This window comes from Nomascus leucogenys, chromosome 6, assembly GCF_006542625.1.
Source record: "Nomascus leucogenys isolate Asia chromosome 6, Asia_NLE_v1, whole genome shotgun sequence".
Lineage (NCBI taxonomy): Eukaryota > Metazoa > Chordata > Mammalia > Primates > Hylobatidae > Nomascus > Nomascus leucogenys.
The window spans coordinates 2414292-2438739 of record NC_044386.1 but is presented as its reverse complement, the minus strand read 5'-3'; the positions used below and the strand labels follow the sequence as shown (position 1 = coordinate 2438739).

Genomic DNA, 24448 nt, shown 5'->3' with positions numbered 1-24448 from the left:
GGCAATGGGGTGGCAAATGCAGCACCTGTGTCAGGGCCTTCTAGGGTGGCCGCCTGGCTTGCTGTGCTCCCCCAGAGCCTGAGGGGCCTCGACTTCCCATTGACCATAACACTCCTGAAAGAGGAAGCAAGACAAAGCCAGAACACTGGCTGGATGCTTCTCCATGTACTTGGGAGAATTTGAAAAACAAAAGTGGAGGGACTGCTCTGGGTGAACAGAGGCATAACCACCCCCCGCCATCCACGTGCGCTGGCCGGATTGTCACCCAGAGCCACAGCTGCAACTGCTCTCCAGGGGCCACTGGGGAACTCTGAGAAGTGACAGGGTACATCTTGGGGCTGTGGGTCCTCATGGTGACAATGCCATTGCAGCCTTGTGTCACTCCCCTTAGCCCTCATCTTCCAAAATGGGAAGCCAGTAATTAACTAATTAATTAATTTCAGATGTAGATTAGGTCAACAAAGGAAAGCGTAAGATTATTACTTTATAACATGAGAGTGAATGCTAAAAAAAAGTCAGAATAACTGCATCTGCTGCCTCTAAGAAGCAAGACTTTAACCTGCAGATAGCAGGGCAGGAAATTATATATTGTAGTAAGCACTTTAGAACTACTTATCCATTTTCACATTTTTCTAAATGTATATATTACTTAGAAAAATGTATATTTGTATACATGTAATTTCTTATGTATGCATATAAAGAGCTTTCTAAACACTGCGGTATATGCTGTGTCTTCCTCTTTTTCTTCTTCCTTTTCCTTTCTTCCTTTCTCGCCTTCCTTTTCCTCCTTTCTTTTCTTCCTTTCCTCCCTCCCTTCCTTCCTTCATTCCTTCTCTCTTTCTTCCTTCAATTTTTCTCTTTTTTATTCTTTCCTTTTTCCTTCTTCCTCTTTTTTCTCTCTCCTCCCTTTCTCCTTCCTCCCTTCCTCCTTCCCTCCTTTCTTTCCAGCTCAGAGCTGGGAGGATGGGCCCAGCCTCCTGCTCCCTCCCCTCTCTCTGCCTATAACAGGGTTTGGTCTCCTTCTACAAACGACAAAGCCCTCCCCTGTGGTTGCCCAGTGCTGTTCCCCTGTGCGGATAAACCACACTCTCCTTAGTCATCCTTCAGCAGACAGACACTCTTCACTCTCCAGCTATTGAGAAGAAAGCCACTAGCAGTGAAACTCAGAAACAGTGTCTTCAGCAGAGGAGGCCAGATGCAAGACTTCCAAAGTATGCAGGGTTTCATTCTGGGAAGACAGAAATTTCTAAAATTAGATTGCTGTGAAGGTTGCACTACTCTTTAAATATACCAAACATCATTGAACTGTACACTTAAAATAGATACGTTTTCTGGTATGTTAATTATATCTCAACGAATCTTCTTTTAAAAAGTAAATCAAACTATTTCACTCCCTACCTAAAGCCTGCCCAGGACTTCTGGGCTGATTCTGGTATTTGCCTGTTATAAATAAAGCTGCTGTGACTGCTGGTATACAGGTTTCTGTGGAAACATAAGCGTCTCTGGGACCAACACCCATGAAGGCAATTGCTGGATTGTATGGTAAGAAAATTCCAGACTGTTTTCCAGAATGGATGTAAGATTTTATATTCCCACCAACAATGTATGAGTGACCTGTTTCTCTGCCTTTTTGCAGTATTTGGCATTGCTACTATTTTTAGATTTTTGCTACTCTGATAGATATATTGATCTCACCATGGTTTTAATTTGCATTTCCTTGAAGATTAAAGAGGTTAAAATCATTGTATGTGCTTTTTCTTTTTTTACCATCTGTATTTTTTCTTTGAAAAACAGAAAATGTGTTTGTGTTTTTCCCCCTAAATTCTAATTGGTTTGTGTTTCTGGATTTTTTTTTTTTTTGTCTCTGTTTTACTGTTGTGTTTCTTTATATATTGTAAATATGAGTCCTTAATCAGATATGTGGTTTGCAAATATTTTCTCTCCATCTCTAATACATCTTTTTGTTATCTTAAGGGTCTTTCACAAGCAAAAGTTTTACATTTTGATGAAGTCCAGTTAATCCGAATTTTGCTTTTATGTATTGTGCTTTTGATATCTGATTTGAAAACTCTGCCGAGCTGTAGGTCTTGAAGACTTTATCCTATTTTTCTCAAGTTTTATAATTTTCCATTTTCCATTTAAGTCTGTGATTCATTTTTGGTTAATTTTTACGTAAAGTGAACTTTTTGGGTTTTTTTTCTTAACGGGTATCTAATTTCTAATTGCTCCAGCTCCATTTGTTGAAAAGGCCAACTTTTCAACAAAGTTGAAACATTGAATTGTTTTGTGCCTTTGTCAAAAATAAATGGAGCATATTTGTGTGGATCTAGTTCTGAGTTTTCTGTTCTGTTCCATTGATCAAGGCCGATCCGTCTACCACCAGCACCCTATGTTGATTACTATAGCCATATAAATATCTTGAAATTGGGTGTGCTGATTTCTCCCACTTCATTCTTCTTTTTCAAATTGTTTTAGCTATTCTAAGTCCCATGTCTTTCCATATATATTTTAGAATAAACTTGTCTACGTCTACAAAGCCTTGATGGGATCTAATTTGCTTTTCAAATAAGATATCTATAACTCTTTTCCACTTTTTGTTTGTTTTTTTAACTGAAAATATCATTAAAGTTCAGTTTGCTTTTATTAAACTTTCTTTTTCCCCAAATTTCAACATGCATTCATTCATTCCCTCAACTAGCTGTATTGAGCACCCACTAAGTGCTGGGAACTGTGGAGGTCCTTTGGAATAGAACAATAAAAATACATGTCTGCTTTTCTCAAGGAACACATGGTTTTGGATTGATTGTTAATGTAAGAACTTATTTTACTAACTAAATATTATTTTAAATGTACATATCTATTTACTGAACCCTAAAATTTAATCTACAAAACTGTTCTTGCTTTATCCTTGGGAGCCTGTGCTGCTGAAGGGTGCCATCAAATGATCTGGGGGGAGCCTGGGTGGTTCACCCAGGTCAGGTCTAGTGACGGCTCTTGGTGGGGCAGAGGGCCTGTAAGCAAGTGTTCCTGTCATTCTTGTTTATCTCCTTCATCACCCCGCCATGACTTTTAGAAATAAAGATGAATAACCAAGAGTGAGTCATTCATTCTTTCTCATATACGTTCGTTCATTTAATCAATGTTTGTCTAGTGCCCCCAACATGCCAGGCGTGGAGTCAGGGGTTGGGCTGAGGCCAGAGAACCATCCCAACAGGAACCTACAGCTCTGGCAGCTGCTGCCGCAGAGCTTTGGAAGCCTCCTGGGCCTCTGCTGACCGCCAAGGGGAAAAATAAATGCGAAGCTTACAGGAGAAAGCCACCTGGAGAGCCCCGGCCTGGCGGGGAGCCTGGCTGCAGGAAGAGAGGCAAGGGGTGCAAACACATCACCTTCTAACTACTGACCAGGGCTGGAGTCCACAGGCCGAAGCAGCTCCACAGGGTGGTCGGGTATGTCAACAGAGGGAGGGCTGGACTTGTGTCACTTCCCAGGAAACAGCACCCTTCTCCCTGCCTAGTTCTGAGCACAGCGAGGAACAGAATGAAATATGCAGACCTCGTGTCTCAGTTCGTTTGCATTGCTATAAAGGAATACCTGAGACTGGTAATTTATAAAGAAAAAATGTTTATTTTGGTTCATGGTTTTCAGGCTGTACAGGAAGTGTGTGCCAGCATCTGCTTCTGGCCAGGCCTCCAGAAGTTTCCAATCACAGCAGAAGGTAATGGGGGATCAGGCATGTCACAGGGCAAGAGTGGGAACAAGAGAGAGAAGAGGGAGTCCCAGTTCTCCCGTGAACTCATGACCACTCATTACTGTGCCAAGCAGTTCATGAGGACTTTGCATCCGTGGCCTCAATACCTCCCATGAGGTCCACCTCTAATTCTGGAGGCCACTCTGCATCCATGACCTCGACACTTCCCATAAGGCCCATCTCTAATACTGGAGGCCACATTTCAGCATGAGATTTGGAGGGAACACCCATCCAAACACATCACCTTCTAACTACTGACCAAGGCCAGCCCCGACGGCCTCCCACTGTGCTGGGGCTCTCAGCAGATTGGTATTTGCAAAGATCCAGCTTCTTCTGGCCACAGTGAAGAGAACTAGGCAGAACTCGTTGTTTCTGGAAGGAGCATAGGAGCCAGAAAGGCCCTGTGTTCTACGCTGAGAGTGCGAGGAGATGTGGAAGGGGAAGGGGTCTGCCAGGAACCTGGAGTCCAGTCGAGCACCGAAGGCCAGCCTTCCCCTCTGCCTCCGACTGCCCTTTTCCTTTCCAGGCTGGATTCTTTATACCACAAACACTCTGGAATGAGAAAATGTCAAATGGCATGTAGAAGCACGTCTTTTCCCGTAGACGCATGCGGGTGATGGCGTGCAGCCACGCTGTGCCCAGCACACCCAGGCTTGTCCTTTGCCTCCAGAGTGCACACCTTCCCCTCATGCACCACCATGAGCAAAGTGGGAACCAGGCCCTGGGCTTGGAGAGGAAGTGGAGGGAGGCCCAGGGCTAGGACAGCCTCCACAGGATGCTCAGGACAGGGGCACAAAGACATGCGTGCATAGTGGAATTCCCTTTAAGGCTAAATGGCAATTCCAAGACATGTTTGGGTTTTTTAAAGGTAGGGGAATTGAGACGAGAAAAGAGACACTAAAAATAAAATATTTTAAGAAAGCTGTTCTATTTAAATGAATCCCAAATTAGTACATTATACTTTAGTGCATATGACACTTTTATAAAAAGCTATTTAGTTTTAATTGTCAAAATATAAAATATTTCACATGATGAAAAAATACAGTAATATAATCCCATGCAACCAGTATTCCAAGGTAAGAATTGTTAACATTTTGCTACAGTTACTTCAGATCTATTTTTCAGAAATAAAACATGACTAACAGCTTAAGTCCTCCTCCCATGCCCACTCTCTCTCTCTTTAAAGATTCCCCCGGCCTGAGATGCGTGGGAGACTTTTGTTCCCATGGTGATGCTGCAGCTCCTCCACCCCCATGCCTGTAGACACCACAAAATATTGCTGTTTGTTTTTAAATTCCATTGTCAGCATCATCCTTCTGTATCCCCGCCCCCAAGGTTACACTTTTAGGAGGCACTCAAGTTGGTACATGTAGTAGAATGACTTCATCCCCTTTCGCCCCAGGGAACATTCTGTTCCGTGAAATATGCCACGAATTCTTTATCCAGGCCTGCAGTGGTGGCCGTGGAGGAGGCTTCCAGTCTTGCACTCCTGCAAACCGTGCTCCAGGGCTGCCTCGTCCCCGCTTCCCCAGCACCTGTGTGCTGGGTGCCAGGGAGCATGCACCTTCTACGCTTTCAGTTGCGGCCAAATGTCTCCCGAATTTCTCTATAGAAATGTAAGCTGCACCGCAGGGAGAGTTTGAACAGTGCACACTCTAGGCCTTGCTGGGTGTCATCGATTGGTGTGAAGTGGCATCTCTTGTTGTCTAGAGATCGACAACCAGTGAATGTGCGCATTCTCAGGCGTCTCCTCTGCGTGGAGGGCTGCCCCTGTCCCTGCCCCTTTATTTCTCTGGGTGCCTCGTCTTCACACATTGGCAGTCAGAATTCCTCCTGGTGCTGTAGAACAGTCTCTGTTATTTATATGTGCGGCAAATATCTTCTGCCCCGTTAGGGTTAGCAGTTTATGTTTTGTCCAAGAGAAGTTTTTACTTTTAACACACTCAAATGTATCCATTTTTAAAATTTCTGCATTCCCAGCCATATTAAAAAATAAAAATAAAAAGCAAAGAAAGCAAAACCCAACCCTCCCCTCCCCCTGCCTATATACTCCGGGGGTGTAGGATCCTGCAGAAGGGTTTGGGAAGAAGTTCCGTGTGTGCCTGGCCATGTGCTGCCGAGCCCCTGGTCAGGGCTGGCTCTTTCGGGCACACACGCCGAATTTACAGTTGGCAAAGGGTATTCAACACGGCCTCAAGACAAACGCTCTTTAGAGCCTCGCTGGTTGGATTAAAATAATTGTAAAAACACTCGAGGATTTATTTCCTTTTCTCCAGTGTTTCTTGCGAGCGAGGAGTCCTATCTGCTCTCGTCGGGATGGAGCGGACCCCTGCACTCTCCGCAGCCTCCTGGGTGACCGCACACCCCGCGACCCGCACCCCGCACCCCCGCCGAGGCCAGCACCGAGGTGCGCTCTGGTGTTTAAATAGAAGATTGCAGAGCCACGGAGGAGCTGCTGGAGGGACGGGGGGTTGGGGGAGCTAAGTTCTACTGAAGACTGTCTTGTAAAACACATTTAAAAGACAAAACAAAAACAAAACAAAGCCCTGACAACTCCACTTGACCAGAACAGCTTCAGCGAGACGCGCCGACCTCTCCGGGAAGCGCGAGTGCGCGCGTGTCTGCGTCTCTGTGCGGATCTGGGCCTGCCGTGTGCGTGTGTGCAAAGGTGAAACGGCGGCGGAGTTTCAAACATTTCATCTTCGAACCATCTCCTGTTGAGGAACTAAGGCGGCCAGGTCGTTGCTTATTCTGAAGAGGGTCTCTCTCAACTGCGATCCCTTTAAGGAACTCGGCTCTGTCCATTTCCAAGGACTGTCCCTTTTCCTCACTCTCCAGACGCTGCAGGCTCCCCGCGCTGCGCTCCCTCCCAGGCCGGAGCCGCAGCTGGCGGGACGCGCGGTTTCCAGGGTGCGCCGGGTGAGAGCCGCCCACGAGCGGCCCAGCGTGGCGGGACCTCGGCCTTGAGCCGCGCGGACGCCTGGCCACGAGGGGCTCCCGACCCGGGCGGGGAGAGGGGCGACCTGGGGGGAGGAGGCGGGGCGCGTAGGAAGGAGGAGGAGAGAGAACAGGGCGAAGCCAGCGCGAGATTAGGAAGGAGAGGAGGATAGAGACGGAGTCGGCGAGATGCAGGAGAATTCAGGATTGTGGGCACCCTGAGCGGGAGAGAAACTTCAGGAAGCACGTCGGAGGCGGGGCATCTGTGGGAGGAAGGCAAATTTTGCAGAGCGCTAAAGGAAGCCGGGAGGGACAAGTTAGCCATGGGGAGACCTCCCAGAAATCCGGAGCTAAAAACAGGGCAGTTAAGTAAGCAAGAGCTGGTTAGCTGGATACAAGGTCCCTAGAATGTAAATTATAAATAAATAAGAAAGAAAGAAACGAAAGAAAAAGAAAAGAGCGCGCGCAGGGTCCCGGGTCCAGGCGCTCAGAGCAGCCCGGGCGGGGGCCCTCCCAGCCCACAGTAGCGGCCGCCCCGAGTCCCTGAAGTGGCGCCCGCGTGGCTACTGGAGGATCTCCCAGGCCTCGGGGGCCCATTTGAAAACCTCGAGAGGCCTCGCACATCCTGCCAGGACCGGAGCTGCGGGGACCCCTCAGTCTCCCACGGATGCTCCTCTGCACGTGTTTTCCAGGAAAACATTTAGGCCTCAGAAGCGTCTTTGAGAGCCTGGAAATGCCGGTTGCGCGTGAAATCCAGTCCAACCTACTCACAGGGTACTAGACCTAGAAACGACGTTTGAAAGAGATGTGGGTTCCATGTTGACTTAAATTTTGTTCCCTTTATAACGACGTATTTGTTTTCAAAGAAAAGAAAAATTTCTTAGCCAGGCTTCTCATGTCCCCGGCCCCCGGTTCCTGCCTCGCTCTCTGCCTCGACAAACGCGGGGAGCCCTGGAACGGGAGGGCCGGTGACCGTGAATACGGTAGCGATGTGATTTGATGCATTGAAACTACTTACATTTCCAATGTTACTTCATTAAAGGAAACCCACATAAAAGTGTCCATTTCATCTTAATTGCCAAAAAAGTTTGCCACGCCCCCGAACGGTAACTGTTTCCCCGCCAGACACCGAAAGCTCATAAGGAACCACAATGAGAAAGGATCAGGAATCGCTTAGGTTTTATTGAAATGCCTTGATGCCGTTTTTTCTTCTTCCCCGAATTAAGCCGCCGTGGGAGGAGGTGGGTCGCGCCCACCGTTGCTGGGACTCAGGCCGGCAGACACGGGCCACAGCGCCCCCTCGCCGCCCGCGAGCACGACTCCTGGCCTGCGTCGCCTCCTTCCGTCCCCGCGACACGGAGGACGGCGCCCAGCCCGGCGAGCGCCCCGGCCTTCTCAGTCGGCCGCGTTCCCGGGGAGACCCCGAGCCCGAGCCTCCGGGGCCGGCTGTTCCTCGCGCTCGGCCTCGCAGGAAACCCCCGCTCGCTGAGACTTGCGGGTCCACGTAGACTCGTTCTAAATTTTTTGGCTGTTGCAGGGACAATAAAGAAAAATAGAAACAGTGTTAACTTTTTCCCCACCTCCTAGAGCACACCTGGGAAAGGGGGCAGGGCCCACCATGAACCTGAAACTGCGCATCGCCTGGGTTACTGTGGCCAGGGGTCGCGTTTTCAAAGCGGTTACTGGGTTTCCCCTGCGTGCCTGCTCATTCGCTCCCTCCAGCTCGGATGGCAACTGAAAAGCCTCAGAAGCCGAGTGCCGGGCCCTCCCCGGCGACCGCACAGGCCTGAGCACCCCCCTCGCCCTTGGGCAAAACATCCCAGGCCCTCCTCTCCGGGAGCCGCGGCCTTGCAGCCCTCGTGGCCCCGAGACCGAGTCCGGGCTGAGCCCGCCGCCCTCTCAGGCAACCTCGCCGGGGCCGCCGCGCCAAGACTCCACGCTGGCAGCATGTTTTCTCGTGATTTATTATTTTTTTTTTAAGAAGAAGAAGACCAAGCCAACTTTAAGTTAAGAAGAAGGAAAGTGATTTTTTTCTTTAATATCAGAGAGCTTTAAAGCAAAACGGAGTTTATATATTTCAATAACAATGACGAGTGTAAGTTTTTAATGTCCCTGCGTAGGCATTTTAATTTGCTACAGTCACTACCAATAAAAACGGCATGTAGTAAGAGTCGACTGTTTAATAGTGCAAGGTAGACGGTTTTTATTAGTAACAGGCAGCAGCAGTATGGAAAATTTAGATTTCAGTGGAGGAGTATAATTGCTGGGGGGAAAATACACACAGGACGGGAAGAGGCCATCTTCAAACCCCCAGCACTGAGCTAAAGAGAGGGGAAGGGCAGGCGGCGTTTCTGGAGATGCACCCTGGGTGAGGGGACCCTCCCCGTCACTGCACGTGTCTGGTTATATATTTAATTGATGTCAGAATCGACTGCATCCAGAGCAGACACTTCAGCTCCAAACTGAGGATGTTTTTGTAATAACTGGCTGTTTTCTCTTCTGCCCCTGGCAGAGGTCAGGCGGGGGGTGGGGTCAAGGGAGGGGGAGGGAGGATGAGCCCCAAATGCTAATGAAACCACAGCGGGAACCGCTCTTTAGAAATGGAAATACTCCAGGCCAGTGCTCCCTGGTGATAAAAATTACACCCGATTTTTTTTTTTTTTCATTTAAACTGATCTGATCGTAAAGGAACCCTAAAGGCTGCCATCTGATCTGCCAGTGTTTGTGTTTGCCATCCAGCGTGTGGGCCTCTCATTTATCCCTCTTCTTGGAGGAATTCCCTCCCAGGAAGCGCAAAAATGTCGCAGACTGTCGATGGCTTGCCCAACCCGGCTGCTTTCTCTCTCTCTCTCTCTGTTTTTCAACTCTATAGTAATTGATTAAAAATATCTGTCCTGGACTGAATTAGGATGTCCCATGTGGAGTCGCAGCAAGGTTGAAACCCCCCGCTGGGTCGTTGCAGGAGCCCCAGCCTGTGGGAACGGGGTGTCTGTGGGTGGAGGGAGAGGTGGTCGTGGGTGTGTGTGCGTGTGCCTGTGTTGAGATGACCTGAAGAAGATGTGTGCAGGATGGTGGGTGTGGTTTGTAGGAAGAGTGGTAGGGGAGCAGCGTGGGCGAAGGGGTGGGTGGGATAACTGGTAGGGGGCGAGTGGCTCGGCTCGGGAGCTCCTGGCGGGAGGGGTAAGGTGCCTGGACCGCGCCTACCGAGAGCGTCACCCTGCCCGCCGGCTCAGGAGGAGCCATCCTCAAGGCCCAGCACTGCAGTTTGCAACTGGTTCCCTTGCACCTGGGGAAAGACAGCCTGATGCCGTGAGTGTCTCTCTTGCGCCCTGGACCAGACTGGCAACCTGAGCTCCGCTCCCTCCGCGCCGCTGCAGCCGCACCACAGGGAGGCCGCAACATGCCCCGCGTCCTGAGAGCACTAAGGCCGCTCCACAGGCTGCAGGGCCAGCAGGGGCGCAGGAGTCGGCTGCAGGCCTGAGCTGAGGCCCGCCCCAGGCCACTGCGCTCTCTCTCCTCCACCGCACCCACCCGAGACGGCTTCCGAGGATAGAGGCACCTGTTGGGTGGGTGCTCCCAATGGGCCAGCACAGACCTGTCATTCTTCCATCCCCCTGAGCGCCCCCCATAGGTGACCCTTCGGAGTGGGCAGCCAGACGCCCTCTTCGGCCATCCCCGAGTGGAAAAGGGATGGAGAAGCGTGATGGGGAGTGGGTTCTAGGAAGCTGGGGTCCTAGGAACCCTCGCCAACCGCCTCGCTTCTGAGCCCCGAAAGGCAACCGCCCCCCTACTCCAGCTGCGCGTCACCTGAGCTACCTGTAACGCCCACTGCACCGGCGGCGCCAACCTGAGCTCCTGCCCCTTCCCGAGGTGACCGGGAGCCTTCAGGTCCTGCCAGAGGCGGTTTGTCAGGTAACAATCATCCCCCCAGTGTTTTGACAACACAAATCCCAAAGAGGAGTCAACTTAGAAAGACAAAATAAAATCAAACTGTTTAGGGGACGGCGTCTTCTTAGGTGCAGCCCTGGCGGCATTCCCAACAGTGGAAAGTCGTAACGTTCAGGGCCCCGGGAGTTGCGCTGCGGGTTTGGGGGCAGAAAGCTCACCTCAGGGCCCTCCTGGCAATTCGCAACCAAGGCGCCCCGGATCCAGGTCCATGCTGGGCGGAGCGGGCCGCGAGGGGCAGGCGACCAGACGCGAGGCCACGCGGGGAGCCTCGGGCCAGGAGGCAGAGCAGGTCCGGGACCGTGGAAGTGAGAGCCGCGCGCACTGCCCGGAGGAAGACCCGAGCCGCGGGCGCCACCATCCTGACCTCCCCACTTCCCTGCGACTTCCGGATTGGACACAGGGGCCGGGCCTCCTCGGGGTGCACAGCGGGGCAGGCCGTGAGTCCCCTAATTGGACCCGGCCTGGCCTGACCGCGGGCGGCCTCTGCCTAGTCCGGGGGGAGAAGGGGGTGGGGGGCGGGGTAGTGGCTGGAAGGGGCGGGGGCCGGCAGGGGCGAAGAAGGTGGTCGGGGACAGTGGGAGCGGGCCAGAGCGGGGCAGGGGACCTGGCTCCGAGTGGGTGGGAGTGGGAGGGGTGCGCGCCGGGGCACGCAGCGCGGCCGGGCAGGGCTGCAGGTCCGCGAGCCGCGGGCTGGGGCCGGAGCAGCTAGAGAGGCGGCTGCGCCACAAAAGCCTGCCGGTCCCTCCCGCCGCCCGCCTCCGTCGCCTCCGCCCTCCCCCGCCTCCCTCCCCTCTCTCTGTCCCTCCCCCGGCCGCAGCCCGGAGGCTGGAGCGGGCGGAGCAGGGGAGGGGCGGGCCCCAGAATATGCAGATGAGCGCGTGATGGACAGCTGCGCGTTCCAATGTCCCTCGGAAACTCGAGCGCTCCTTCCTCAACTCCTCACTCCCGACTCCAGACTCCCCCAAACCCCGACCGCCGGCCTGGCGCGCGGCTGCGCCCACCGGCTCCGCGCTGCTGCCGCCGCCACCGCCACCCCGCAGCCGCCCCGGCCCGCGGGCCGCCCAGGCTAGTGCCCGGGCCGGCCTGCCTCCGCCCGCCGTCCGGGTGCCCGCCGCCGCGCCGCGCCCCAGCCGGGCGTGGATGGAGGGCGCCGCGCGCCCTGCCCGCTGCTCGGCGTGACGCGGGCCCCGCGCCCCGCGCCCACCATGTCCTACCCGCAGGGTTACCTGTACCAGGCTCCCGGCTCTCTGGCGCTCTACTCGTGCCCGGCCTACGGCGCGTCGGCTTTGGCGGCTCCGCGCAGCGAGGAGCTGGCGCGCTCGGCGTCGGGCTCGGCGTTCAGCCCCTACCCGGGCTCGGCGGCCTTCACGGCGCAGGCGGCCACCGGCTTCGGGAGCCCGCTGCAGTACTCGGCCGACGCCGCCGCCGCCGCCGCCGGCTTCCCGTCCTACATGGTAACCGGGCGCGGGCGGGACGCGGGACTCCGGGGCTCCGGGACCCCGACCTGGGCGCGGGCGGAGCGGGGCTAGAGTTCGGCGGGCGGGCGCCGAGGGGAATGTGGCGCGGCCGGCGACTCAGGAGTCGCCGGCTCCGTTGGCCGCCCCGCAGGCTGAGCCAGGCCCCGAGTGGGGAGGGCAGCGCAGCCGGCGGGGACGTCCCTGAGCCCGGCTCGGACCCGTGCGCCCCCGGCGCTTCCCCTCGGCTCGCCGGCTAATTTTCTCTGAGAGCCTGGGAAGTGCGTCTCCGCCGGGAGCCGGAGTCTGGCGCGGTTTGTCCCTGGTTCCCGCACCGCAGCCTGGGGAGGCGTTGGGAGCGGGCTGTGTGCTCGCCTGCGTTGGCGTGGGGCGCTAGGGTCCGCGTCACTGCGGCCTCTGGGCCGACGGCCGGTCGGTTCGCATTCACTTGCGGGGCTCGGGGCGGCGGGGGTCACCGAGTTAGGCCCGGGAGCCGAGCATTCAGCTGCGGCTTCCGAGTCCGGCCCGAGGCGCCCAGGTTTCGGCCTTACTCTGTCCGGCGGACCATGCTTTCAAATATCGTGCATGCGGGCGTGTGAGCCGCTAAGGGCCGCCTGAGTCCTCCGTGGGCCGAGCGCAGCCCCTGCTCCGGCGACCTGGGGGCGGTTCGCGAGTCTCGAGGTTCCTGAGCTGGGCCAGGCCCGGGCCGCGGCGAAGCACGTTACGGGCGATTGAGGCCATTACGGGGTTGTCGCCACTGCCGGCCCTCGGCGGAATTTCTGGGCAGCGACCGAGGCGCTGGGGCCTTGGCGAAGGCTGCAAATGTCTCGAATTTAAACGTTAAAGGATGAATTAAAATGCTAATTACGGCGTATTTGAAGAATTCGAAACGGTGACTGGCTTCTGAGTTGCAAATTGGATTTGCCCAGCTTTAGAGCAGTGAATAGTGAATTGGGGGCTCTGGGGTGTTTTTTTAACCATATAAGGGCGGGGAAGAGGGAGTAGGGGGAGGCAGCCGCACTCCAAGCATCTGCAGAAATTTAGATATCAAAGAGCTACCTGTGGGCCTGTGTGCGCGCACGTGCGAGGGTTTGTGTACATTGCCACGCGCGGCTCCGGAACACTTAGGGGAAGATGGGTCATTTTAGGAAAGTGAAATAGTTCAAAAATTCGAGAATAAAACTGCTGTACTTTTTGTGATCAACAGCTGGTCCCGAATCACACTGCGTTTTTTCTGCTCTTTTGCCGCGGGAAGCGCAGCCCCAGAGCCAGACTCACGGGGGAACGGTGGCCGTGGGCGGGCGGAGGGGTGGCATCCTCTGGCTGGTTGCCCTCCGGGTGTCCGCACACTCCACTCACAGGCTCTTGTTGGTTCCAGGGCGCACCCTACGACGCGCACACCACCGGCATGACCGGCGCCATCAGCTACCACCCGTACGGCAGCGCGGCCTACCCGTACCAGCTCAACGACCCCGCGTACCGCAAGAACGCCACGCGGGACGCCACGGCCACTCTCAAGGCCTGGCTCAACGAGCACCGCAAGAACCCCTACCCCACCAAGGGCGAGAAGATCATGCTGGCCATCATCACCAAGATGACCCTCACGCAGGTCTCTACCTGGTTCGCAAACGCGCGCCGGCGCCTCAAGAAGGAGAACAAGATGACCTGGGCCCCGAGGAACAAAAGCGAAGATGAGGACGAGGACGAGGGCGACGCGGCCAGAAGCAAGGACGAGAGTCCCGACAAGGCGCAGGAGGGCACAGAGACCTCGGCGGAGGACGAAGGTGAGCGGGCAGTGGCCGGCGCAAGGTCTCCGGGCGCTTTCTTCCAAGGCGGGGCGCAGAGCTAAGGTGGGGAGGACGCTGCCCGCCGGACACCCCAGGTCCGGGCCGGAGCCCCAGCCGCACCACATTGCTCTGGGGTCGCCGGGATTTGAGCGAGCGATTCCTCGGGCGCTTCCCGGGGAGGTCAGGCTCCGCCTGTCACGTGGCCGGGTGGGGGCGAGGTGAGGGGTCCCGTGGGGAGGGCCCAGTGCCGCAGGACAGGGGGCGGAGGGGGCTCCAGGTGCCTGCGCTGTCTCCGCGTGCCACCCACCGTGCCCGCGCCCCCGCAGGGATCAGCCTGCACGTGGACTCGCTCACGGATCACTCGTGCTCGGCCGAGTCGGACGGGGAGAAGCTTCCGTGCCGCGCCGGGGACCCCCTGTGCGAATCGGGCTCGGAGTGCAAGGACAAATACGACGACCTGGAGGACGATGAGGACGACGACGAGGAGGGCGAGCGGGGCCTGGCGCCGCCCAAGCCCGTGACCTCGTCGCCGCTCACCGGCTTGGAGGCGCCGCTGCTGAGCCCCCCGCCCGAGGCCGCGCCCCGCGGTGGCGGCAAGACGCCCCAGGGCAGCCGGACGTCTCCCGGCGCGCCGCCCCCCACCAGCAAGCCCAAGCTGTGGTCGCTGGCCGAGATCGCCACGTCGGACCTCAAGCAGCCGAGCCTGGGCCCCGGCTGCGGGCCACCGGGGCTGCCCGCGGCCGCCGCGCCGGCCTCATCGGGGGCACCGCCGGGAGGCTCGCCCTACCCTGCCTCGCCGCTGCTGGGTCGTCCCCTCTACTACACGTCGCCCTTCTACGGCAACTACACAAACTACGGGAACTTGAACGCGGCGCTGCAGGGCCAGGGTCTCCTGCGGTACAACTCCGCGGCCGCGGCCCCCGGCGAGGCCCTGCACACCGCGCCAAAGGCGGCCAGCGACGCGGGCAAGGCGGGCGCGCACCCGCTCGAGTCCCACTACCGGCCCCCGGGCGGCGGCTACGAGCCCAAGAAAGGTAGGCAGCCCGCGGCCGGGGGCGCCCGGGAGGGGAGGGAGAGCCAGCCCCGGGGGAGGCGGAGCGCCCGGGAGAACCGAGGGAGGGCCCGGGAAGAAGATCCAGGGGGTCACCCCTGGGACCCAGAATTAGCAGAGTGAGGGCGGAGGGCCAGATGGAAGCCAAATAAGGTGTGGCCCTCTTTTTAGACTTGCCCTGTTATTATTTATTTTTACTTAGTTTACTGTTATTTTGACTATTACTATCGTGGCTTAGTTTCGGCAAACCCAGATTGCCACGAAATTCAAATTACAGCATGTCGCCCTAATGAGCCTGGGTGTGTTTCGGTGTCTTGTTGGTTAAGGAGTCAGAGTTGAATCCGCTTTTCTGCCGTTAACTAGAAGCAAACAGAACGTTCCAGTTACTCTCAGAGCGTTTTGTCTTCAAAAGATAAAATCAAACGTGTTTTCGGCTTTTTGTTGTTGTTGTTGCTGTTCGGAAAGAAAACAGTTTTTCCCCTGTACTGTATTGCCTCTGTTGCTCCTAAGTCAGGCTACCCGAAAGAGGAGTTCAAGGGGAAAGTTAAGAACTAGGGAACATCACCAAAAGTCTCCTCCGATAGCGGCCCTGGAGACAGTCGGTTTCCCTGGAAGTGGAGGATGGTGGGTGCACGGTGGTCTGAGCAGCCAGCAGGCTGTGGGGTCGGTTCTGACTAACTGCCCACTCCCCTGACAGATGCCAGCGAGGGCTGCACCGTGGTTGGCGGGGGCGTCCAGTCCTACCTATAGAAGGGCCGAGCACAGCAATGCAAGTAAGTGGGCACCCTGGTGCTTCCCAGACCCTCTGGAGCCTTCCAGCACCAACTTGCTTAATGTGTTTTTCTTGCTTCTGGTCATGGGGTTAGAAGACAGAGCATTTCAATCTTGTCCAGCTTTTCTTTCCTTAAGGGGGAAACTATATTTTCTGTTTTATAGATTCCCTCTTTTTATCACAAGTTCTATCACTCCTTTACCTAGGGAAGGAAAAATATATAATATATATGTGTGTGTGTGTGTGTGTGATATATATGTATATATATAGCACATGTATATATATATTACACACTACTGTTTTGAAACAATAGATTATTAAAATCTGGGCATTTATATGCAATTTAGAGCCATTTTTACTGTGCTAGACACATAATAGACACGTGCTTTGATGAGCTTGGGCTACCAAAACTTGGAGTAGCAAAAACCTTTATAGATGATGTTTGCAAAATAAGATTGAAGAGACACGAGGCGTCCTAGTCTTTTATCAGCCCTGCCCAACCTCCCCTCCACCCACGTCCAAGTGGACAGTACTCTGGCATTCTCCCGGGGCTCACAACAGTATCTCCAAAAATATGCTGCTTTGCAACGAGTCAGAATTACTAATCATAGATCTTGAAGATAAGAAAGCGTTGGAACCACTTCAGATCAACTCGTTTTTATAATGGTGTTGGTGTGGAACTGAAAGATTGGGGATGATTTGGTTTTTTCCTTGGTCCACAGGTAGGTGTCACAATTGCTTTGAAAAAAAAAAAAAAAAAAAAAAAAAAGTCAGCAGGCCGTTCTCTCTTCCCAAGCTCATAAATTTACAGATACAACAAACAGATGTCTAAATCCAGACCACATCTTGTGCCACTGTAAAAGAGAAGGATCCACACAGCACTGTCAGCCCACAGACTCTAACAATTGGAACAGACTCTTGTTGGACACACGTGAATCTGTTGGCATAGTGTAGTTTCCCCGATGTATGTGTGACTTTTGAAAACAATCTGTTTTTCTCAGGATATCTTGAATTGATCACTTCATTGCCACGGTATATATTCTATAGGTGTGATAGGATTTACTGTAAAGTTTATTTGTAAAAGATGTACACAGTAGAAATAAAACGTGATTGAAAAACTTGAGTACTTCAGAAGTGGAAACAAATTTGATATTTATTTTTATAATGATATAAAGCTTCTAGTAATTTATGCAAGTTGTATTGCAATGGAATCTAAACTTTTTGTAAATAAATTCTGCCTGGTTTTTATTTGAACATTGCTGGTTATACAATCTTTGTTGGTTGTTTAACACGAATTCTTTACTAATTTATATCTTAAATTGTAAATAAAAACAGACTAGTCTACAATAATATGGTGTTTGGGGCTTATTTTTCCTAGAAGACTGATTTGGGGTGGAGCGCTAGTGAATAACCTCCAGGTGATCTGACCTCACCTTTTTAATGAAAACCTGTGCGAAATAAACTCTCCTTTCTCTCCTGATCATTGAAAAAAAAAAAGGCAGATGGAAGAGAAGTATACAACCGGGAGAAACATGTACTGTAGATTATTTCTATACATGTATTGCAAAAAAACAAAAAACATAAGATTTTTGTGCCCTGAGTATGCTAATTACCTGTTAGTGTAAATTTTTAAAACTTGGCAAAATAAAATGATCTGACACCCTATGCATTTTATATTTATTTCTGATGCTGGCCTCTTGAAACTCCTCAGTAAACCAAACTGGGGAATAATATTGATAATGGAGAGTCACACTCCCCCCCAACCAATAAATTACTGATGGAAATAATTGTTTTTTTAAAGCCTGAATTATCCAAATTGACCTAATTATTCAAATTTATGGAAGGATTTCTTAACTCTCCTTTTCCTATAATGCACATTAAACCTAGGGTGAGGATCTGAGGGAGGGACTTACTTTCTTTTCAGTGGCTTTTACTCTTACCCCGGGGGAAAAGAAACCTTTAAACAACCTTAGACTACTGCCTCTTTATTGTGTTACTCACTTTCTAATTATAGGACAAGTCTAAAATTTGTAGTCAAGTAACATATCCCCTTTGATTAGTATCATAAAAGTAGCAAGCCTGTCACTTTAATTTTCAGCAAAATTATATGGATATCCATATAATATAATTTCAGAGAAGAAATGAACAATCATTTATTTCCTCTCGAAAGATAAATTGAGTGAATATAACTTACGGTTATAAAACAAGAATAATAGCTTCTTAGATTGCCCTTTAATCAATCATACACTTATTTTTCAAGAGGTTCATCTATTTTATTCCATGATTAATAATGCTGCAGCATGAGCGCATTATTGGATCCCAGCGGGGGAGGTCTGCGATGCTTTTAACTGCTTTGGAATGGTCAGTTGGGGTTCATTATGGGCTGATATTGAACAATTTATAAAATCTTGTCTAAACATCTGCCAGCTCCGATAGGCCAATGTGTCTGAGGATGGGAAATTGCTGGACCAGTTGATATTGACAAACGGATCTCTCTCTAGTGGCTTTTTTTGCCATAGAAATTAGTGGCCTCTTGCTGGGGTCTTGTTAGAAAGGGTATTTGAAAGTAATCTTAGATACTTGAGGCCAAGCCAGGGGACTGTTAACTGGACACAGAGCCATACCGATGGGGAGAAGTGATTGTGGTTTGACTGTGGAGAAGGGGGGCAGAACCAGGTTTCTGTCTTCTGTTATTTCTTATGTGTTTTGTTTGTTTTAAATATTGAAGCCTTTGGAGGTCAGACATAAAGTAAATTTCTGCGGTGGAGAACTATTTTTCTGTCTTCTCTGCCTCTCCTAGTAATAGATATGAACATGTTTGGAGCTGAGCTATCTATTGGCAGGAGGAAAGATTTTTCACATGGTAAGCTTTGCCACTCTGTGGCAGTGTATCTGGAAACAAACACATCTGAGGTCTGGAGGGTAAAAGGGGGATTGAGTATATTTGCTTGTTTTGGTTTTAGAAATAAAACCTTCATAGACTTTTCATAGAGATAATGATTTTCCCCTTCAGGAAGCATTTTAGATTGTTGTCTGAAGGTCTTATGTAGTTTACTTTTATTAATATTACCCATATTTCCTAAATCACCAGGAAATAAATTGCACATGGCAGCAATGTCTCTGCTATATGTAATGTTATAACTAGAGTAATTGGAGGACTTCTGTAAAAAGTATGAAAGTTAACAATATTTAACAAAATAAACAGGGAAAGATCATGCACTCTAATGAAGATACAACATTTAAGGCAGTACATTTCTTAAGTGTGGGAGTAGAAAAGCTAAGCCAAAATTAACCTTTGGGCTTACGTTCAGGCATTGGAGCAGGGGTAAAAGCCGCCTCCCTTTGGAACAAGGAAGATTGTTTTACCTGAACATGAGATACCCGTTCCCTTTCAACACACACACCACACACACACACACACACACACACGACTCCATTCTCTGGGAGGACATGCACATTTCAATTGGTGAAAACTCAAAGCAGCTCAGGAGATTAGCCAAGGCTAAGGAAGCTTCTTTGATGTTTATATGCCCAACAAATTATTAAAGATTTCCATAACTTACCCACTCTGTCTTCTGACCTGAATTTCCTTCTAGAGAACTTGATTTCTAAAATATACACTAAGAACATAAAACCTGCAGGTGTTCACAGGGATCTTTTTAAAGAAATTTAGAGTGATTTATGAGCTCCTCTCCATGCTGGTCATTGGGAAAGATGAACGAGGAAGGAAGGAGAGAGAAAGAGAGAGGTATCTTTCACTGGAGAGGGAAGCTAATGGGGTCTGAATTTTATTTTTGCTTAAAAATTTTAATAGTCAAAAATTACCTAGCCCTCCAAGATACACGTTTGCTGTTGTTGACTGAGGCCGGGGAGACGTCGGCAAAACGGGGCGACCAGGAGCAGTTGCGCTTTGGGGCGGTGGCCTTGGCTTTGCTGCGGGTGCAGGCCTGGGCGCGCTCCAGGCTCCGCGGCCCGGCGCCCGCGTGGTGGATCCGCGACAGCCCTTCTGCTCTCCGCGGCCCAGGGTTTCCTTAGAGCTGATTTATCGGAATTCGCGCTTTAATCTCAGGTGGGCCCCGGGGGCCGGGCGCTGCCGAGAGCACCGGGGCGCTTGCCCGGCGGCCGGCGCGGGCGCTGCCTCCCGCGCCCGTCAAATGTCAACATTTGTTCCCAATAAAAGAGTTACTGTTTCTGCAAAGCTGCCCAGCAACTGCCTTTGAAACTTGAAAAGAACTTCATCCACCTTTGTCTGATGCGAGGAAGGAGGGGCGGGGATCGGAGAGAGAGGAAGGGGGCTGGGTGCTGGGGGCCTAGAAGGGCAGCCTTGGGCCTGGGCTCAGGGTAGCGTGCCTGGGGTGCGCCTCCCCAGAACCCCCTCGCCGGGCCGCTGCGGATCTCATTCTGGAGATGGGAGAGTGGCGGGGGAGGGCTCGGGGTTCCCCTGAGGCTCTCTTTAACTTATGTGTTTATTAGATCTCTGCGGACTCTGGGAGGCGAGAACCACTGCGAAGAAACACAAAGATGAAATAGCATCTCCGAAGCCCGTGCGCGTTTTCGGATCATTTACAATTGCATTTAAATACTTATCAAGGAGGCTAAAAGTAAAGTGGACCCTTTGTTTTTTAACTACGGAGTAAATGTACATACTAAACTACCACTGTTACAGCCCAATTAAACAGACATCAATTTGGAAAAAAGAATTATTCCAAGCCAATTTGTGGTCCACTCAGAGGCATTTTCAAATTTCAGTTAACACTCTGAACTGAATTGTGAGAAAGTTTCATCCAAGTGACAATATACAATAATTATCACTATATAATTTTTCTTTAGTTGCCCAGTGCCTTGAGGATCCCAAGGAAAATATTCATTTAGACTCAAAATTAAAATATAAATAGGTATATTAAATATGTTTTAAACTGCTTTTACAAAAATAACATTTTAACTATTTTTTTGAAAGCGTTAAGCGAAGAGGCTATCTTAGGGACAATACACAACCGTCTGTGCCATGTGGATGTTATGATTAACATCATTTGAATTTCTACAAATCGCAAGGGGGACATGTCCCTTTGATGTATTTTCAAACCTTTATGCAAGTGACAAATCCCTACAGATATTTTAAAGGCTAATTATAGGGAGAAGTAATCTATGACAATATAATTTTCCAGTTGCTGAAAATTACTATCTATTGGCCATAATGAAAGCACTCACTAGCCCTCCCCTTTGCTTGGGCTAGAATGCTACGAATCTGGTTTTCAACAGTATGCACTTGGACCTCAGCCACTGACGGGTGGAAGAGAAAACACTTTGAGCCCCAGTTTTAGGAAGCAGACACCCCACTTGTATGCGTCAGCCTCTCCCTTCAGCTGCATCCCTGGAAATGGATGTGGCCTCGATTGGCACCTCTGTCCCCTCCACCCTTGGAACAGAGAATAGTCTTGTGTTTCCTACCGTGAAGGCAGAGTGTTCTCTCTCTTTCTAAGAAAGATAATAATTGAAGACACAATTTAGGAGGACTGTATTGCTAATACAATGAAGAAAGGAAATATCTGTTGTCCGTATTTGCGCAATCCCAGATAAAAGGAAAGAGGAAGAATATTTTTTTGTTTGTTTAACTCTGGCCCCATGATAATAAAAAGTATTTTTAGAAGGTGTTCTAATGTTACTTTGTTCTATATAGAGCTGTAAATAAATGAAATCTAATATTCTTAAAGAATTGACTACGAGGTTTGGGGCTGCCTCCAATACAGACTCGATATTCACAGAAAATACCCAGAGGGAAGAAGCAAAACACAATGCTACACAAGTACCCGCATTTTTGTGGGGAGATAAATTGACAATTTATTGTGTGTGACTCCTGATCAATTATTAATCGTTAGTGTCAACAGCACGGTTATAATTACCTTGGGTTATTTTAGGGAATTTTTTTTTCATTTCTCTGATCTGGTAATTAGTTAATGCTCTTGAGTAATAAATTCAAAGAAGAGCTCGTAAGACTCAAGACTCACCCCTACCCCTCCCCTCCTTGTTGGTGACCTTTAAGGAAAACTACATTCACCCAATGGTTCTCAGAAATTCCCTCCTTGCCTCCATTCTAACAGTGGGCTTTTTTTTTTCCTGCTATAAATAATGATTCCAGAGGAAAGGGGGAAAATGACAAACAAATAGAGCACAGCTGGAATTAATAAGGCTGATCAAAGTGGGTCTGAGACTGCTGGCAGCAGCCACAGGTCTGAGGCCCATAAAGGTGCCAGGAGTTCTTGCCTCTTCCCTCTAAGATCAAGAAAAAGGGCAAATCGAACGGTTTAACCCTTGACACCTTCTTACTGGGGAAAGGTGGGCTTCGGGGAGAACTTTTGTTTTTAGTCCTTACTAATAGCGGCGTTGCGGTCCGCCTCGGCCTGAGGCCGGGAAGGGCTCTGCGTGTTCGCCCAGCGCGGGTGCGGGTCCCGCGTGCACCCGGCTCTGCACCCAGCAAGGTGGGGCGGGACGCGGGTCCTCCTGGACCCTGAAAGGTTAGGAGGTGAGTGACCAGATTAGGTGGGGTCAAGGCAGCGTCCTGGGGAGTCGCGGGCTGCCGGCCGTGTGCTCAGTAAGCTCGGAGGGGGCGAGGAGGTCTCAGCTCCAAGACAGGCTCCTCAGTGCACGCAAGGAGGACGGTGCACTGTCGCCGCTGTCGCCCTCCCAGTGCTGGAGACCCTGGGCCGAAGGTGCGGGAGCTGGAGGCGCTGGCCCGGCTGCCTGCCTGGTGCCCTGCCCGCCTTCTTCCCCGGGTTCCGGGCCACTTTCCCCCGGCCCACGTCCTTCCCCGCAGGCGCGTGCTCCCTGGGGAGTCTTGAGGGGCAGAAGCTGGCTCAAGCCCTTAAACGCCCACCCAGGGATGGTTCCAGGCCTACGTGTTTTGCCTGAGCAGCTGCAATCATTTCTTCAGGGAACTGGGTTGCTCCCGGCTCTCCAGCCCCGGGACTGTCCGATTTGGGAAGGGCTCCTTCACCTCTAGGCCCATTTCTGCCCTGCAGTCTTCCCAAGTGCGGCGCTGCCGCTGAGTGTCTGCTTAGCTGGTCACAACGAGACCCTAAAAGGCAACGACCAAGGCCAGTCGGGAGAACCGAACAGTCGCAGGTCAGGGAAGCTTGGAGACCGGGTGAGCCGCCTCCTGGCCTCCGCCCCGGCGTGACCGCCCGCCTTCTACAGCCCCAAGGTGGTGGCTGGGAGCCCTGGGCCGAGGCGCACCAGGAAAAGGAGGCAGAGACGGCCAGGGAGGCCGCAGACCGAGACCCTGAAGTCAGCCCGATGGGCAGGACGCCCCCGACGCCACGACTGCTCCGGCGGCCCCAGACCCGGCCGCCTGTTCATGAGTTTTCGACGCCGCTTTTGCGACCCGGTGCCCTGAAGGGGAAACCCAGTCGGGCCCTTCGAAGCCTCCTTAGAGGGGAACGCAGCCAGGGCTTCTGGGGACGGGCAGCCACCAACCGGCCCGCAAGAACCCGCGAGGACCCCCCAGCTCCCACTGGAGACCCCGCTCCTGACACCCCCAGCTCTGGTCCTGGGCTTCAGTCCCCTTCCTGGTCCCACCCCGTACCCCGGGTCCCACCCCATACCCCGGGTCCCACCCCATACCCCGGGTCCCACCCCATACCCCGCGCCTGAAGCCGCAGCAGAACCCATCGCGTTCCTCCCGCCCTGACCCCGGCCTCCCCCGACCTCTTGCCTCCCAGTCCCCCTGCTCCCGTGGTGGTCGGGACCCCTCCGTGGCTGGCCCCGAGTGCTCGCCTCGCTCCCTCGCCCTCAGCCTCAGGCCCGCAGCTCGGGACTCCGGGGACGGCGCGCGCAGGGTGAACAAAGCAGCGCCGCAGAGCGCCGGGAAACCGAAAGCGCCTGGTCCGCGTTCAGGACGATCGCGGGGTCCCGCGGCGACGGCGGCGGGGATTCAGGGCCCCCGGGACCAGGGGAGGTGCCGAGCGCCCAGGTTCCCGCCACAGCCAGCCTTCCTCTCCTCCCCAGTCCCCCCGGCCTCTTATGTTTCGGGTCCTGCCTGCGCACCGTATTTCTGCTGCGCTCGGCAGCAGAGCTCGACAGCCCCAGGCCGGCCTGCCCAGCGCTTTTCCACCGCTCTGGCGGCAGCGTTCGGTCGGCGCAAGCCACGTAGCCCTGATCTGTGGCCCCAGCGCCCGGGCGGGCAGTGGACACCGACGGGACCCCAGGCCGTACCCCCGGCACGGCTGCCGCCCCCGGGACCCGCACTGAGAACGACGTACGCGGCCGCCTTGCAGGCGACACCTCTGGGGACGCCCCTTGGGCACACGGAGGGAGGGTCGGGGGGCTCCGGGTGGGTTGCCGCGGTGTCTGCACCGCTCCCCGCGGGCCACTGGTCTGGGAAGTTTGTTCTCTTCTTCAGGGAGTTTATGCGACAAGCGGGATTTTACGGGTCCAACAAAGCGCGTTGAGCCCCCTCGAAGCGCTGGGCGCCACCAGAACCCCCTGGAGGGCTGCCTGGAGGTGGTGATGGATCCAAGGGAACACAGCGGAGTCAGCGGCCGGGGTGGAGGCGACGGAGAGCACGTCTGGTCGCCTGAGTCCCATCCCACAGGAGGCCTACCCGGCAGCCTGGGGAGTCAGAAGAGGGTCTCCAGCCACAGCCATTACCCCGCTCCTTCCCCTGCCGGGCCTCGGCGTCCAGGCCCATTGGCTTCACCCTCCGCGACCTCTGGCGGCCTTGACTGGGGCTCTGGGAGCGGGTAGTTCAGGTGCAG

At 52.9% G+C, this 24448-nt stretch overlaps 2 protein-coding genes across 7 annotated transcripts; one reads left to right on the top strand and one right to left on the bottom strand.

Moving 5' to 3' along the window:
- Positions 1-7845: 7845 nt before the first annotated feature.
- C6H5orf38 (chromosome 6 C5orf38 homolog) lies at positions 7846-11360 on the bottom strand. Of its 5 annotated transcripts, none has more exons than XM_012501626.2 (4): positions 10793-11360; positions 10503-10577; positions 9891-9972; positions 7849-8214 (listed from the first exon to the last, which is right to left on the bottom strand). In XM_012501626.2, the coding sequence occupies exons 3-4, from the start codon at positions 9927-9929 to the stop codon at positions 7867-7869; spliced, it is 387 nt and encodes a 128-aa protein (XP_012357080.2). In that variant the 5' UTR covers positions 9930-9972; positions 10503-10577; positions 10793-11360; the 3' UTR covers positions 7849-7866. The 5 variants fall into 5 exon arrangements, with proteins under 5 accessions (XP_012357078.1, XP_012357080.2, XP_012357079.1 ...); XM_012501625.2 differs by having other exon boundaries at positions 8163-8214; positions 9876-9972; positions 10793-11302; XM_030813897.1 differs by having other exon boundaries at positions 8163-8214; positions 10793-11302.
- Positions 11361-11575: 215 nt separating this feature from the next.
- IRX2 (iroquois homeobox 2) lies at positions 11576-17048 on the top strand. Of its 2 annotated transcripts, none has more exons than XM_012501610.2 (5): positions 11576-12088; positions 13467-13872; positions 14202-14909; positions 15624-15699; positions 16421-17048. In XM_012501610.2, exons 1-4 carry the CDS (start codon positions 11840-11842, stop codon positions 15674-15676), a joined length of 1416 nt encoding a protein of 471 aa, XP_012357064.2. In that variant the 5' UTR covers positions 11576-11839; the 3' UTR covers positions 15677-15699; positions 16421-17048. The 2 variants fall into 2 exon arrangements, with proteins under 2 accessions (XP_012357064.2, XP_030669756.1); XM_030813896.1 differs by having other exon boundaries at positions 11591-12088; positions 16495-17048.
- The last annotated feature ends 7400 nt before the right edge of the window (positions 17049-24448 follow it).

Bases quoted from the DNA above. Each gene is read 5' to 3' on its own strand.
- IRX2 (XM_012501610.2), top strand. From the start codon at position 11,840: ATGTCCTACCCGCAGGGTTACCTGTACCAGGCTCCCGGCTCTCTGGCG. The intron at 12,089-13,466 runs GTAACCGGGCGC...TGTTGGTTCCAG, and splicing joins CCGGCTTCCCGTCCTACATG to GGCGCACCCTACGACGCGCA. The intron at 14,910-15,623 runs GTAGGCAGCCCG...CTCCCCTGACAG, and splicing joins CGGCTACGAGCCCAAGAAAG to ATGCCAGCGAGGGCTGCACC.
- C6H5orf38 (XM_012501623.2), bottom strand. From the start codon at position 10,992: ATGGTGGCGCCCGCGGCTCGGGTCTTCCTCCGGGCAGTGCGCGCGGCT. The intron at 10,637-10,793 runs GGTGAGCTTTCT...ACTCCTCTTTGG, and splicing joins AATTGCCAGGAGGGCCCTGA to GATTTGTGTTGTCAAAACAC. The intron at 9,973-10,502 runs GTAGCTCAGGTG...GTCTTTCCCCAG, and splicing joins CGGTGCAGTGGGCGTTACAG to GTGCAAGGGAACCAGTTGCA.